The sequence below is a fragment of the Colobus angolensis genome, unplaced genomic scaffold (genome assembly GCF_000951035.1).
Source record: "Colobus angolensis palliatus isolate OR3802 unplaced genomic scaffold, Cang.pa_1.0 Scaffold31, whole genome shotgun sequence".
In the NCBI taxonomy this organism is placed as follows: Eukaryota; Metazoa; Chordata; class Mammalia; order Primates; family Cercopithecidae; genus Colobus; species Colobus angolensis.
The window spans coordinates 11,306,818-11,321,254 of NW_012116377.1; the positions used below are offsets into that span (position 1 = coordinate 11,306,818).

A 14,437-nucleotide genomic window follows, 5' to 3' on the forward strand; every position below is an offset into this window, starting at 1 on the left:
TGTAATTGGGTCCCCAGTACCTATCAGGCCTCTTTCCCCCACTTACTCTGCCCCAGCCACACTGCCTCCCTTGCCATTCCTCCAAAAGATCACACGCTCTGTCTCAAGTCCTCTTCTCATGTTGTTCCCTCTGTCTGGAAGGTTCTTCCTCCAGACAGTCTCACAGCTACTCCTTCACTTCATTTAGGTCTTTCATTAAATGCTACCTCCCAGGGAGATTTTTCTGACCATTCTATTGAAGATAGCATCCTTGGCATTCTATCCCTCATGCTGACTTATTTTTTATTGTGGTACTTATCATGACATGACATGACATGGTATGTTTGGTTATTGTCTGTCTCTCCTGAGAGGTCTGGGTTCTGATTAAAAATCTATGTGTGATTTTTCAGACCTGACCACAGGCAATTAAAGAGACTTAATCTGATAGGCTTTGCTGAGGAAGGTGCCCTTTTGGTGCACAGTCAGTGCATGGCAGTCTCTGAAGGGGGTTGCAGTCAAGATCTCAGGCCTCCCGCCAGTCATGCTTTTTCACATACTTGCAATTTTAGCCCAGGCACCCTTATTCTTAGGTCACTTTATCTGAGGCTCTGGGGTGAGGTCTTCAGGCACCTCTTATTTTTACAAAGCCTCTGTTGAAGCCTCCTCATCACGGAGAAGACACTTTTCCCCACTCTGACTCAGTACCTAGTATTTTTTCCACTCCTAGCCCTAAAGACACTGTTCCCCACACTAACTCAGTACCTTATACTTTTCCACTCCTAGCCCTCTCACTTCATTTTCCTCTGTGAATTCTCCCCATCCTTGGATTCCTGCACCCCCAGGTCCATAAGACTGCTAGAGCCTTTCATCTGGGCCTTCTTCAGCAGTAAGGTGACCCCCTAAGTCTGCACTGATTCACCTGACCCTCAACTGGGGGTCATTTTATGTGGGGAAATCGAACAGGCAGAGTCTGCCCTTCCCCCCATTTTAGGCTTTTGATTATACCGTCGTAGTAAGAGATTAAAAGCTGAAGTATTTCATTTTTGTTTTGCTGCTATAATTGGCTCCTCTGACACCTGACAACTCAGCTCTCTCTCTACCAGCTCAGCTGAGTACCTGATGTCTCCCATTAGAATAAGCTCCATGACAGCAGGGGCTCTGTCACTTTTCCTCACTGTGACATTTCCAGTACCTGAAATTGTCCCTTACAAATATGAAGCGCTCAATAAGTGATTGTTGAAGGAATGAATGGAAAAATCTCAAGAATAACTAGGGAAATGCAATTTGAACCTCAGTGAGAAACCATTCTTTTTGCCCATCTGATTGGCACATATTAAAAATCATCCTGGTAATTCCCAGTGTCCGTGAGAGTGTTAGGAAAATGGGTCCTGTCATGTACTGCTGGTGAAATTCTAAACTGGTACAATCTTTTTGGAGGACAGTTGGTAATATGTAAGAAAATTAATTATGGGCTTAAGCATTGACTTAGCAATTCCGTTTCTTAGGAATTCATTCTACAAAAGATACATGTGCACAAAATTAGAAGTATACAGATATTCATTGTTTATAAGAACAATACACTGGAAATAAGTTAAATGGTTTAACAAATAATGATGTATCCATATAAAGTAATGCCATGTAGCTGTGAAACAGAAAGCTATAGGGCAGTACACTATTATAACCAAGAGTATGGATTCTGGACAGTGTGAGTTCAATTTCAGCTCAACTACTCACTGCCTGTGTTACTGTAGGCAAATTACTCAACTCCCCTGTGTCTCAATTTCCTCTTGTGAAAAACAGGAACAATAATGGTACCTACCTCATAGGTTTGTTGTGAGGATTAAAGGAATGAATATTCGAGTTAGCGTTGGAGCAAACCCTGGCCTGTGGTAAGCATTAATTGAGTTACTTGTTTTTGTTTATTTATTTTTAACATTATTAATCATAGAGAACAATGTCTATCAACATAAAATCAATAATTTATAGATAAATTTACTCAAAAAAGTTTTTAAATAAGTATATTTAGGATACTTAAAAAGATATTTGAAGTAACATCAAAAAGTACAAAAAATTATAAAACATTAAAATAGGCCATGCCTATAATCCCAGGATTTTAAGAAGCTGAGACGAGACAATCACTTCAAAAAGGTTCAAGACCACCCTGGGCAACAAAACGAGATCCTGTCTCTAAAAAAAAAACTAGCCAAGCATGGTGGCGTGCACTTAGAGTCCCAGCTATTCCAGTGGCTGAGGCAGAAACATCTCTTGAGCCTGGGAATTAGAGGCTGCAGTAAGCTTTGATGGCACCACTGCACTCCTCTAGCTTGAGTGACAGAGTTTTTTGCTTCCATACATGTCAACAGTACTTCTGGGGACAAAATACCAGGTTACATATTTTGGAAATGGTATTAAAACTCCCCTCTCATAAAGGAAAAATAAGCCACAGACTCTCAAACACTTGCTCCTTCCAAAAAAAATGTCTGCTTGCCTTGGGAGCCTCTCTGTTCCATACCAATTTCACTCTTGCTCCCAAACAACCCTATACACATCCTATTCAGTGATTGTCTTCCACTAAATCAACTTGTCTGATTGCTCATTTTCTCTGGAACCCACTAAAAGCCCTACTGAAACAATCAACTAATTTGGGGGTAAGATACTCCCTACTAGACAACATACATCTTTTTTTAAAAACACTGAAATGGTGGCTTAACATAAGGGGGTGAATGCAATAGAACTATTAGGCTCCATGACAATTCTTTGGGAATGACAGGTCTCAGCTGTCTATTCACCTCCAGGTGATGGTTTTAATGAGGGCTATCAACAACAGCAAGAAATGGGAGTCAAAACTAACCATCCACGCAGATATCTGCAAAAATCTGGGGGGAAATCAGTGGACCTTTCCACAGGAATAAGGGTTTGAGCCAATCTTGCATAAATCTTAAAGTGGGCCGGGCACTGTGGCTCACGCCTATAATCCCAGCACTTTGGGGAGGCTGAGGTGGGCAGATCACCTGAGCTCAGGAGTTCGAGACTAGCATGGCCAACATGGTGAAATCCCATCTTCTCTAAAAATACAACACTTATCTGGGTGTGGTGGTAGGTGTCTGTAATCCCAGCTACTTGGGAGGCTGAGGCAAGAGAATCGCTTGAACCCGGGAGGTGGAGGTTGCCATGAGTCAAGATCATGCCATTGCACTTTAGCTTGGGTGACAGAGTGAGACTTTGTCTCAAAAAAAAAAAAAAAAAAAAATCTTAAAATGAAGAAATATTCCAACTACCACTCCAGGTACATGAAATTAACTAGAGGTATTGTTCAAGAGAAGTGAGAAGCCCTAGGACCCAGAGAACCCTCACACCAAAAGAGAGCAGCTACCAAAACTCAAACTGGAAAGATACTTCCTCCTGATGTGGGAGCTACTGATTTTTCAAAATCCTCTCTGGTTCCAGCCTAACAGTGTGATGCAGGTGCCAGGACAGCGGCAAACAGAGCTTGAAAGTTAGAGGTGCCTCTGCAAGTGGCACTAGAAATTCCTTTCGCTTTATAAATACAGGGCACAAACTGTAACCTAATTCTGCAAGGCCATGGGTGCCCATTTCATTCTTAAACTCCCATCCAATTTTACCCTCAAGAGCAGGGGTAGCAAATACTACTGTGTCAGATTTCCATGACAGAGGACACAACATATAAGGGAGGGAAAAGTGAAACAGAATTGCTTGACTGTATTGCTGTTTCTATGACGTGAAATGAATTATTCAGCTCTACATTTTGGGGGTGGATTATTTGGGCCAATTGCATCTCCTTTCTGCCTTTGGATGCCTGCCCTGTGGCTAGGTCACTATTCACCAGCCCAGTAAGCAGAGATGTGCCCTGAGAAGAAAGGCAGATAGAATTCAAATGGAATTTTTCCTTTTTTTAAAGAAGAATAGAATCTGATTTGTTGTTGCTTTTCATCGTGTGTGAATTATTGGCAATGTTATTTTCTAATCTGATGTCATGGGTTTTCCATTATTTCTTTAAATTTGCACTGCCAAAGATATAGTCACTTATTCTCTCACCACCATAAAACTTAAACGGTTACCATTTGAAGTTGTTGTTTTCAATATTGATAACTCTCTTCTCAGTAGCTAAGAAATTTCTAAGAAGTGTCAACAGCAAGTCAAGGGCAAAAGTGACACCTGAACTCAGTTTTCATAGTGTCTCAGCTTTACTTTCTCACTTTCAGTGTGCAGAGTCAGAAAAGTTGGTGGGAGATGGTGTTCCAGTTTAGTGTTTTCTGGAAATGTGTTTCCAGGACATTTTTCTTCCTTCTCTCCCAGATCTTAAGAGCTGGACTGGTCACTTTGATGAGAAGGGCTTGGGCCTAAGCTTTTGGGTCAACTGAGGTGTCAGCTGCAGGTGATGGGGAGGATGCACTGGATGAACATGGATGAGGCAGAAGCTGTATTATCCACCAAAGCTGTTCAGGCCCCATGGAAGAAGTCTTACCACTTATTCATGGTTTACCATGAGAGTTAGGAGAAGAGTCAAGTGAACAAATGCTAAATCTACATTGCTGGGGGTGAATCCAAACTCTGCCACTTAGTAGCTATGTCGATCTCGGGTAAACTACTTCACCTCTCTGGGCTTTAGTGCCCACATCTTAAAATGGGAAATAATAACAAGACCTAAAACAGAAAGTTATTGTGTGGCTTAAACGAGTTAATATTTATGAGGTACTTAGAACAGTACCAGGCACAAAGTAAGGGGTATATATGTATATATATACAGTCATGTACTGCACAGCCACATTTTAGTCATATACAATGATGGTCCCATAAGATTATAGCACCATGTTTTACTGTATCTTTTCTATGCTTAGATATGTTCAGATACACAAAAACTTACCATTGTGTTATAGCCGCCTGCAGTATTCAGCACAGTAACATGCTGTGCAGGCTTATAGTCTAGGAGCAATAGCAGGCTATGCTATCTAGTTTTGTGTAAGGACGCTCTATGATGATTACACAATGACAAAATCACCTAACAATGTGTTTCTCAGAATGTACCCCTGTTGTTAAATGATTCATGACTTTGTGTATACATGCATTTGTCAAATAAATAAAATAAGTCATGTGCGGTGGCTCACGCATATAATTCTAGCACTTGGGGAGGCTGAGGTGGGATAATTGCTGGAGCCCAGATAATCGAGGCTACAGTGAGCTGTGACCATGCCACTGTACTCCAGCCTGGGTGACAAAGAGAGATGCTGTCTCAAAAAAATAATAAATAAATAAATAATTAAATAAATAAGAAGTTGGATGAGAAGGGAATCTTATTGGATAATGTTCTCTACAGTCTTGTCTTCTTGCCTTGCTCTCTGACACGTGCATACCTCCCACCTCCCCAGGAGCTAAGGTAGCAGGTCATGGACCCTGGGGGTTGGAAGCTGTTGTTACCTAAGTCAGTGAACAGCTGGCACATCTACAGACCTCACACTCAAGGACTCCACAAGCTAAGCAGAAAACAGAAATCCCAAAAGGCTTATTCCAGTGAGCATGGATCTGAGGGACCATCTCTTTGTAGTTCCCTGACTCCTCATCACCCACAGCAGACATGGGAACAGTGGCCAAGGGCATGGTGTGTGGCCATCTTGAGGAGGTGAACTCATGGCTGGTGGCCTGTGGGTGCTGGAGCCAAACTTCAGGCTCAGTTCACCTCCCTGTCTTAGTGGGGTGGCTTCCCTCTCAGACCTGCAGGTGGAGAGAAGGAGCAGCAGGAAGAGGTGGGCCAGGAGTAACTACAAGACACTGAGTCACAGGATACATGGCAGGGACTGCAGCCAACCCCTGTTTACAGATGAAGAAACTGAAACTCAAAGTAGAACTGTAAACAGGGAAGATCTGAGTTTTGTGAGGCTGGATGCTGTTAAAATTTTGAGGGGAGGCAGTGGATAGTTAAGAAAAAGAATGCAGAATTCAAATACGAAATGCCCCTGACTGCTACCACCACCAGATAGGAGGAGAATGGCATGGAGGGAAAAGTTGCAGAGGAAGGAGACAGTGGTCATAACTCATTGTGGTTAAAATATCTTACTTATTCAAATTTTACCAAAGCATAAGACATGTGACCACACTGCTAGAGGGCTCTTCACAGGGTCTTGAGGGGGATTTAGAAAGGGTTGTGCAAATGGAGGGCTCTGAAGCTTCAGCTTCATTAGGCTCCACTGTGAATCAGCTGACACAATTAGCTGAAGATCCATACTTGTCAGGAAGCTGTAGCAACCATGATGTATGTGCATGGGCTATAGGGAAGGGAGTGAGAGAGGGTAGGGAAGACAGGGACGTGAAAACCAGTGCTCCATATGAAGGGAGACTTTTGGAATTCCATCAGTTGTTTCCTAGGAGCCTGAGAAAGACAGAAACAGGGTCAGAAAAGACCAGAAGAGAATATGTGTTGAGCAAAAGAGTCAAGTCTCAGGGGCCTTAGTGCAGCAGCCTTCCCCTATCCCCTTGGGATAGGCCAGGCTACCCCACTCTGAGCATCTAGGCTCACTGATGTGAGACTGCGGAGGCGGAAGAAGCACATGGCAGGAGAGCTCCATCCCAGCTACCTGCCATCAGCTGCTCTCAATCATAACACTTCCTTCTTCTCCAGGAAAGTCTTTTTTGCATGTGGTCTTGTACAACGCTCAGTAGAAAGTGAGTAAAACCCACCAAGTCTCAGGCCTGGGCTTGTAGTGGTCAGACTCATCAGGAGACAGTAGGATTCCAGCACTTAACAAAGCTGAAAGGTTCTTACCAGAGAGCAGGAAGGCCATCACAAAGAGAATGATACTCAGTCCCATAGTGCTAGAATCAAAAAAGAAAAGGTAAAACTTGATTAGAAAAGGAAACTGAAAACCGATGTTCACCAAAACATGATCTAGAAGTGGAGGTTGGGATTCACTTGGGTTCTTGGGTGTGCAGAGACAATGCCAGGGGTTCATCAAAGCCATTTCCTTTTGCTCTTAGCTCCATAGATAGGTCACATTTCCCAACCTCCCCTGCAGGTAGATAGGCTATGAGACTGCCTTCTAGCCAATGGAATTGTGGGCAGAAAAGATGTTTCTTCCAGATCTGGCTGCTAAAGTCTCCTCTCTTGCCTCTCTCTCCTGCCTTCTTAGCAGTAGGGGATCCAGAGGAAATGTCCAAGGGCCTAGAAAATTGAGCAAAGTCTTACAATGGAAGGGACCTAGTTTGCTTAATAAACTAGTAAAGCAGCTCTCTTTACACCTCTCCCACAACTGATCTACATTGGATTGTGATATTGGCAAAAAATAAAATTTGGGCGATTGATTATTGCAATAGCTAGCATTATTTATCTTGACCAACACAACGGGTATCATGGAGGCAATTGGAGAGTATTGTATTTAGTCTTAGAAATCAGCCTTCCTTTTGTTCTCCTGTGGTTCTCAAACTTGAATGTGAGTAAAAATCACCTGGAGAGTCTCCTGGGCCTCATCCACAGAAAGTCTGGCTTAGTAGGTTGGGATGAAACCCAATAATTTTTATGTTTAACAGCATAAGGTGATGACAATGCTGCCAGCCCAAGGACCACACTTTGAGAGCAATTCACTTAATCTACATGATGAAGCCAAGAAAAAGGATATGCTTTGCTTTAAAATCTCTATCTTCTTTCTTCCTCTCCCTCCTCCCTCCTTCACCACCCACGCACTTACCCTAACTAGCACCAAGAAGGCTGCTTAGTGGCCTATAAGGAAGCAAAGAATAAGGAGAGGTGACCAACATTAGATGCTATCAGACACATTCAGGATGGTACGGCCATAGACAGGAAAGATGACCAACATAAGAAACAGGTGGAAAAGCAAACCAAATACAGTTGTATAATACAGAGCCAGGGACAAGGCCAGTGCTAAATGCTTGCCCTAGAAATCTGCCCAGTTTGCACTGAGTGGGACATAAGTTTGGCTTATAGTTTTTTAACAGCCAATGTAAAAAGGAAAACCTAGCCAGTGAATTAATTCACAGGTCTGTCCACTAAATTCTTAGGTCTGTTGATAAAAACAAAGCAATTCTTTCCAGGAAAAAATGCACAACTATTCTTGATCCAATAGCAGAAATGTATTCCCCAGACGGTGTTGTCTAGAAGCCATCTGGGTTTCTTTCCTCTGCTCTCATAGCTCCCAGTGCAAAGCATTGGGCTAGAAGTGTCTGTTATGTTTTTTTCTTCCTTCTAGACTATACTTTTTCTTTTTTTAATAAATATTTTTGAATAGATCATGGTACTAAATGTAGATGGTACTAAATTTGAAAGGTAAAGGTGATAAATAGTGGAAAGCAAGTCTCCCTCCCAGCCTTGTCCCCTAGCTGTCTAGTTTTCTTCTATAGATGTAACAGGGTGATCATCGTTACGTGTTACCAGTTTCCTGCCTCTACTTGAAGTTACTTTAGACAAAACTAAACAAAAACATTGACCCATATTCTGTTTTCTTTTTATTTTTAAGCACAAATGGTAGCATACTGTGTACAGTTTTGCACACATATGACTACCTTGGAGATTATTCTGTATCAGCATGTAATGAGTATCCTCATGCTAACAGTTGCATATTAGTCTATTATATTCTATTGGATGACAATAATAAGATTGGAAACTTACATCGTTTCCAATCTTTTGTTGCAATGGAAAAACCTTGATTATACACCATATCACACAGGTGGGAGTAAGCTACATTCCTGGAAGTAGAATTCCTTGACCAAAGGGTCGAAGAATAGTTGCAAATTGTTCTCCCCTGAGATTATATGTTTATGCTGTGATCAACACAGGAAGGGTTATTTTCATGTACCTTTTCCCAAAGTGTTTTCTAATTTGTGATCTTTAGCAATAGGAAAGGGTGAAATTACATCTCATAAGTTTTAGAAATCATTACTAATTGTGGTATGATATACATAAAATTTGCTATCTTTACCTTTTGAGTGTACAGTGGTGTGAAATACATTCACACTGTTGTGCAGTCATCACTACATCCACCTTCAGAACTCTTTCATCTTGCAAAACTAAGTCTCTATACCCATTAAGCAATAACTCTTCAGTCTCTCCTCTCAGCTCTTGGCAACCACCATTCTACCTTCTGTTTCCATGAATTTGACTGCATGGGGTATAAGTAGATTCATACAGTATTTGTCTTTTTGTGACTGGCTTATTTCACTTAGCATAATGCATTCAAGGGCCATCCACATTGTAGCATGTGTTTGAATTTCCTTTCTTTCTAAGACTAAATGGTATTCCACTGTAGGTATATACTACATTTTGTTCATCCATTCATCTGTTGATGGACACTTGAGTTGCTTCTACCTTTTGGCTATTGTGCATAATGCTGGTATGAACAAGGGTGTACAAATATCTCTTTAAGACTTTGCTTTCAGTTCTTTTGGGTGTATACCCAGAAGAGGAATTGCTAGATCATGTGGTCATTCTATTTTTAATTTTCTGAGGAACTGCTACACTATTTTCCACAGCAGCTACATCACTTTACATTCCCATCGACAACTGGAACAAGAGCTCCAATTTCTTCACATCCTTGCCAGCACTTGTTCAATTCTCATATTCTATGATAAATAGGTTGCTGTTGGTGATTTAGTATGAGGAAGTTCACAGGAATCAGACAGAGAACTCTGTTCCCACCCTCTGCTCTTGTTGTGGTGTCAGCTTTGGCTCGATAGGTAATGCCCAAACTCTGAAATCTATTGGCTGGAAGGGAGGGAGACAGCGATCAGGAACCAGCCATTCAGCTTTTACATGGAACACGTACTGTGTATTTTCAGCAACTGAAAATATTTGCAACTAGTCACAAAGTATTAATTTTCTATGTAAAACAGAGCTTCTACAAATGAATAAGGAAAACAAGAAAAAAGGCCAAAGACCCAAATTAAAAGCCGGCAAAAGAAATGTACAGATAGTATATGGAACTGGAAATAACTATCTCATACATTTGAAAAGATGGTCATATTCACAATAAAAGAAATTCAATATAAAATTATATTCAAATAATTACATGAAATCAGTATTGCTCTGAGGAATCTTGGACAAATGGCCCCTGTAATCACACAGTGGGGAGAAGCCCTGACCCTGACAAGGAATCAGTATCATTTTTGAATTCTCAGTTTAGAAAGTCTCTCTTCCCCTGGGTTAGAAGCTGCTTCTCCTTACCTCCTTTCTGTCAATACTGGTTTTGTCCTCTGAAGCTATCCAGAGTAAGCCTAACACACTTCTGCCAAAGTCCTTCAAGGATGTGGTGACAGCAACCACATCTCTCCTCAAAATCCTGGCCTGGCCCAGAAGTAATCCTTCCAGTAAACTTCACTAATGTTAATTTGGAGACCATATGCCATCCTAGAAAACACTCTGGACACTTAGTTTATCAGTGACCCTGTTGTAATAGGATGCTAAAATACGCAAGATTGATATGATTTTCTTTTATTAAGTACAAGTGCCCCATATGAAGAATTTCTCTCCACTCTAGCCATGATGTGTGTGTGCGAGGGTGTGTGCTGGGTTACGAAGCCAGTTTCTCCAATGTCATTGACTGTGAAGATGAGTGAACCCCCAACCACAACCAGAAGCCATAACTTTCTCCAGTGGGCCTGTAAAGTGGAAACTCTTGCCTTTGGAGGGAGAGAGCAAAAAGGGGAATGGAAGAGGAAAGAACCTAAGAATTTACCGGGGGGATTCTCTGAGAGGAGATTTCTGTCAGCTAAGCACAGAATAAGGTCTATGAATAAGGTGGGTGAACTAGTCAGCAATCTAAAAAGAGGAGCCTCCAAGCCTCCATGTAACTGAAGGTTCACTCCAGAAACCAAGAAGAGCACCTGCCGTAACCCACTTTCACTTACTCTGTATGTCTGGCCCATCAAAGAACATGAGTAAGAGCCAGCTAAATGATTAATCGTACTGTTACTGCTCACGACAGGGTGAGATTATTTGTCCCCATGTTACAGATGAAGGAATGGAGTCTCAAAGAGGTCACAGTACTTGCCCTTGGCCGCCCAGCTAGTGAATGGTACAGCTGAGATTTAAACCCATGCAGCCTCACTGTGTTTCTTTCACACTGGCAGAGCACCTTTAAAAATGCTACCCAGTTTTTGCTCTGCCACAGGAGCCAGCGGAAAGGACTCTGATGCTCTCTAGCCTCTGAGACAGAGGGGAGCAGCACAGTCTAGGGCCAGGTGTGATGGTGGCTCCTGGAATCGAGAGGACACTCTGGGCTAGGAGAAGGGGCCGTAAAGCATCCCTTTGCATCAAGCGGGTTTCTGCCCTGAGCTGCTGTTCATTCTGCAAACACTGCTCGAATACCCACTGTGTGCCAGGTACAGAGAGTCCTTCTCCGCTCTAACCTGGGCAGGCACTAGCTTCCCAGCGTGGGTTTAGGCTTCAGGTGCACACTACTGTGGACCATCTAAGCCACACCTAGAAGAGCTCTGGGGAAATACGACTACTTGGGCAGAAAAGGAAGGAACTAAGAAGGGGTATCTTTGTGTCTGATGTCTGAAGGAGCGTGTGGGCTCTTGTTCAGGCAAAGAGCAGGATGAGGGGAAGTGGGGTGGCAGCAGCCAGAAATGGGGTGGGATAGGGGAGTGCAGAGAGGACGAAACAGGAAGTGAGAGGAGGGGTCCACGGTAGATGTTGGAGAGCAACAAAGAAAAAGATTTATTTCACAACTTTGTCTAGAATGTTAGTGGTAACCAGAGTATCAGGAAAAATGCTGACAAGTTTGTTGGTGCCTCAGAAGGTTATTTATTGAGGCAAACATTTGCTGCATCTACTCAGTGTCAGATTGTTCTAGAGGTTGAGGGGTTGTAAAGACATGCAGGCCTTGGTCCCTCACCTGACACTAAAAAGAAGAAAAAGTGTCCACAAATAACTACAATGCAGGCTCCAGGGCCAGTGTGGAAGGTGGTAGGTAGTCCTTGGCTTCTCGTGAGGTATACAAGAGTTCTTGCCCTGAGCAAAGCAGGGGACACCACAGTCTCTGTGGAGGAAGGATTTGGTCAGCCTCAGCCCCGCAGCACTCAGGGCCCAGCTCACTGCCTTCTGCCGATTCATACTTGTGGTTGGACAAACCAGGCCTGCTGGACTGGCACGTCATCAGCTTGCTGAGAAGAGAGTGGAGTTCCAGTGCAACCCTAGCTGCCTGGGGCCTTGGCTTGCTTCTGGGTGTGACATGCTGCACAGCGTTGCTTCTCAGATCACCAGGACATGAAGCTATATGTTTGCAGCAGGTATTACTACCTTTGAGATACCGGGAGGGGAGGAGTAAGATAGGCTTATTTCTTTCTTTATAAAGTTTCTGAACTGCAAAATAGGAAGGTTATTGGGAATCAAATATATTTGAATTTTAGCAAGGCTTCTGACAGAGTATCTCATGATATACTTGACAGCAATAGGGAGAAATGTGGTATTAATATTGATACAGTTGTTATTCATTCATTTGCTATTGGTTCATTCATTCATTTGTTTCTTCCACAAATATTTATTGAACCAGGCATTGTGTTTGGTGCTAGGAATATAATGAGCAAAACCAGAAACAGTTCCTCTTCATGTGGTTGCCTACAGTTTAGTAGAAAAGCAAGATAGAGATCAAGTAATCATACAAAGAAATGTAAAACTAGCTATGACAAGTGCTACAAAAGAGAGGTTCATGGTACTTTGAGAGCCCATAACAGGACCAGCCTAAACTGAGATTTGAAGAATGATATAGTAGATTAAAAATAAACACATATTCTTGGCTACTCCTCCTCCCATGAAGAGGTAGAGTCTGATCTCCTCTCTTTGAATCTGGGCTAGCCTGAGTGACCTGTTTGACCATAGAATGCAGTACAAAGGGTATTCTGGGACTTCGAAAGCTAGGTCATAAGAAGCCTTGAAGCTTCTACCTGTCTGTCTTGAGTACTTTTTCTGGAGTTCTGAGCCACCATCCCGAGATGTCCCACTATCCCGAGACCATCATGCTGGAGAGGCCTGTATAGCTGTTTGGGTCAATGGTCCCATCTGGGCCTTCCTCCCGTCTCTGCCAAGCCACCAGACATATGAATAAAATCTTGGATCTTCTAGATCAGGGGTCAGCAAACTACAGCCTGTAGGCCAAATCTGGCTACCACCTACCTTTATTAATAGTTGTACTGGAACGCAGCCATGTCTATTGTAAATTATTATCTATGACTGCTTTTGCAGTACAATGGAAGAGTCGAACAGCTATGATGGAGACCTCATGGACTGCAAAGCTGAAAACATTTTCTATGTGGCCTTTCATAGAAAAAACGGCTTGATCCCTGCTCTAGATCAGCACTGTCCAATAAGAATATAAAACAGGCCAGGTGCGGTGGCTCACACTTGTAATCCCAGGACTTTGGAGGCCGAGGCGGGTGGATCACCTCAGGTCAGGAGTTTGAGACCACCCTGGCCATTATGGGGAAACCCCATCTCTACTAAAAATACAAAAATTAGTCGGGTGTAGTGGCAGGCACCTGTAATTTCAGCTACTCAGGAGCCTGAGGCAGGAGAATCACTTGAACCTGGGAGGCAGAGGTTGTGACGAGCAGAGATCGCGCCCCTGCACTCTAGCCTGGGCAACAGAGTAAGACTCCATCTCAGAAAAAGAGAATATAATATAAGCCACAATTACAAGCCACAGATATAATTTGAAAACTTGTAGTAGTCACATTGAAGAAATTAAAAAGAAATAGGTGACATTAATTTTAATAATGTATTTTATGTTATCTAATGTATCTGAAATATTATAATCTCAACATGTAATCAGAATAAAAATTATTAATGAATATTTTAAACGTTTTTTGGTGGTACCAAATCTTCAATAATCATGTGGGTGTTTTATAGTTACAGCACATCTCAGTTAGAACTGGCTGCATTTCAAGTGATCAGTGTCTACCAAACTGGACAGCGCATCTCCAGATCAGCCCATCCATCAGCTTAATAACATCAGGTGATATCAATTGATGGCATGAGGAACAGAAAAATCAGCCAAGGCCTGCTCAAATTCCTGACCCCAAACATTGTGAGAGTGGGTAAGGGGTTCCTTGTTCTAAGCTGCTAAGTTTGGGGGCAGTTTGTAATGTATCAACAGGCAAACAGAACAGATTGAACAGATTGCTAAGTAAGTGAAGGGCTTGGGAGTTGACAGGAAGAGTTCTCAGCAAAGGGAACAGCATATGCAAAGGCACTGAGGCAGGAGGGCACATGAGAGAAGGTACGAGGAGGTCCCTGTGGCCAAAATGAAGAGATAAGTGAAAGACAAGGCTGAAGAGGTGAGCAGGGGCGAGATCACACTTGTCTTATGGGTCACTTAAAGATTTCGGTCTTTATATGTGAACCACCAAAGAAATTAGAGCTGAGAGTGACATCATCAGATTTGCATTTTGAAAAGATGACCATGGTTTCTGTGTAGCAAATGGATGATAGCGAAAC

The 14,437-nt window shown here is 42.5% G+C and overlaps 1 protein-coding gene across 5 annotated transcripts in view; it reads right to left on the reverse strand.

The window, feature by feature from the left end:
• CD86 (CD86 molecule) overlaps positions 1-14,437 on the reverse strand; it is a 63,075-nt gene that overhangs the window by 22,965 nt on the left and 25,673 nt on the right. For 4 of the 5 annotated variants that reach the window (XM_011950820.1, XM_011950825.1, XM_011950823.1 and 1 more), the window contains exon 2: positions 6,758-6,807. The exons of the other annotated variant lie outside the window; for it this stretch is intronic. In XM_011950820.1, the coding sequence (XP_011806210.1) occupies positions 6,758-6,807 (50 nt within the window). The remainder of the gene's footprint in view (positions 1-6,757; positions 6,808-14,437) is intronic. 5 annotated transcript variants of the gene reach the window in all.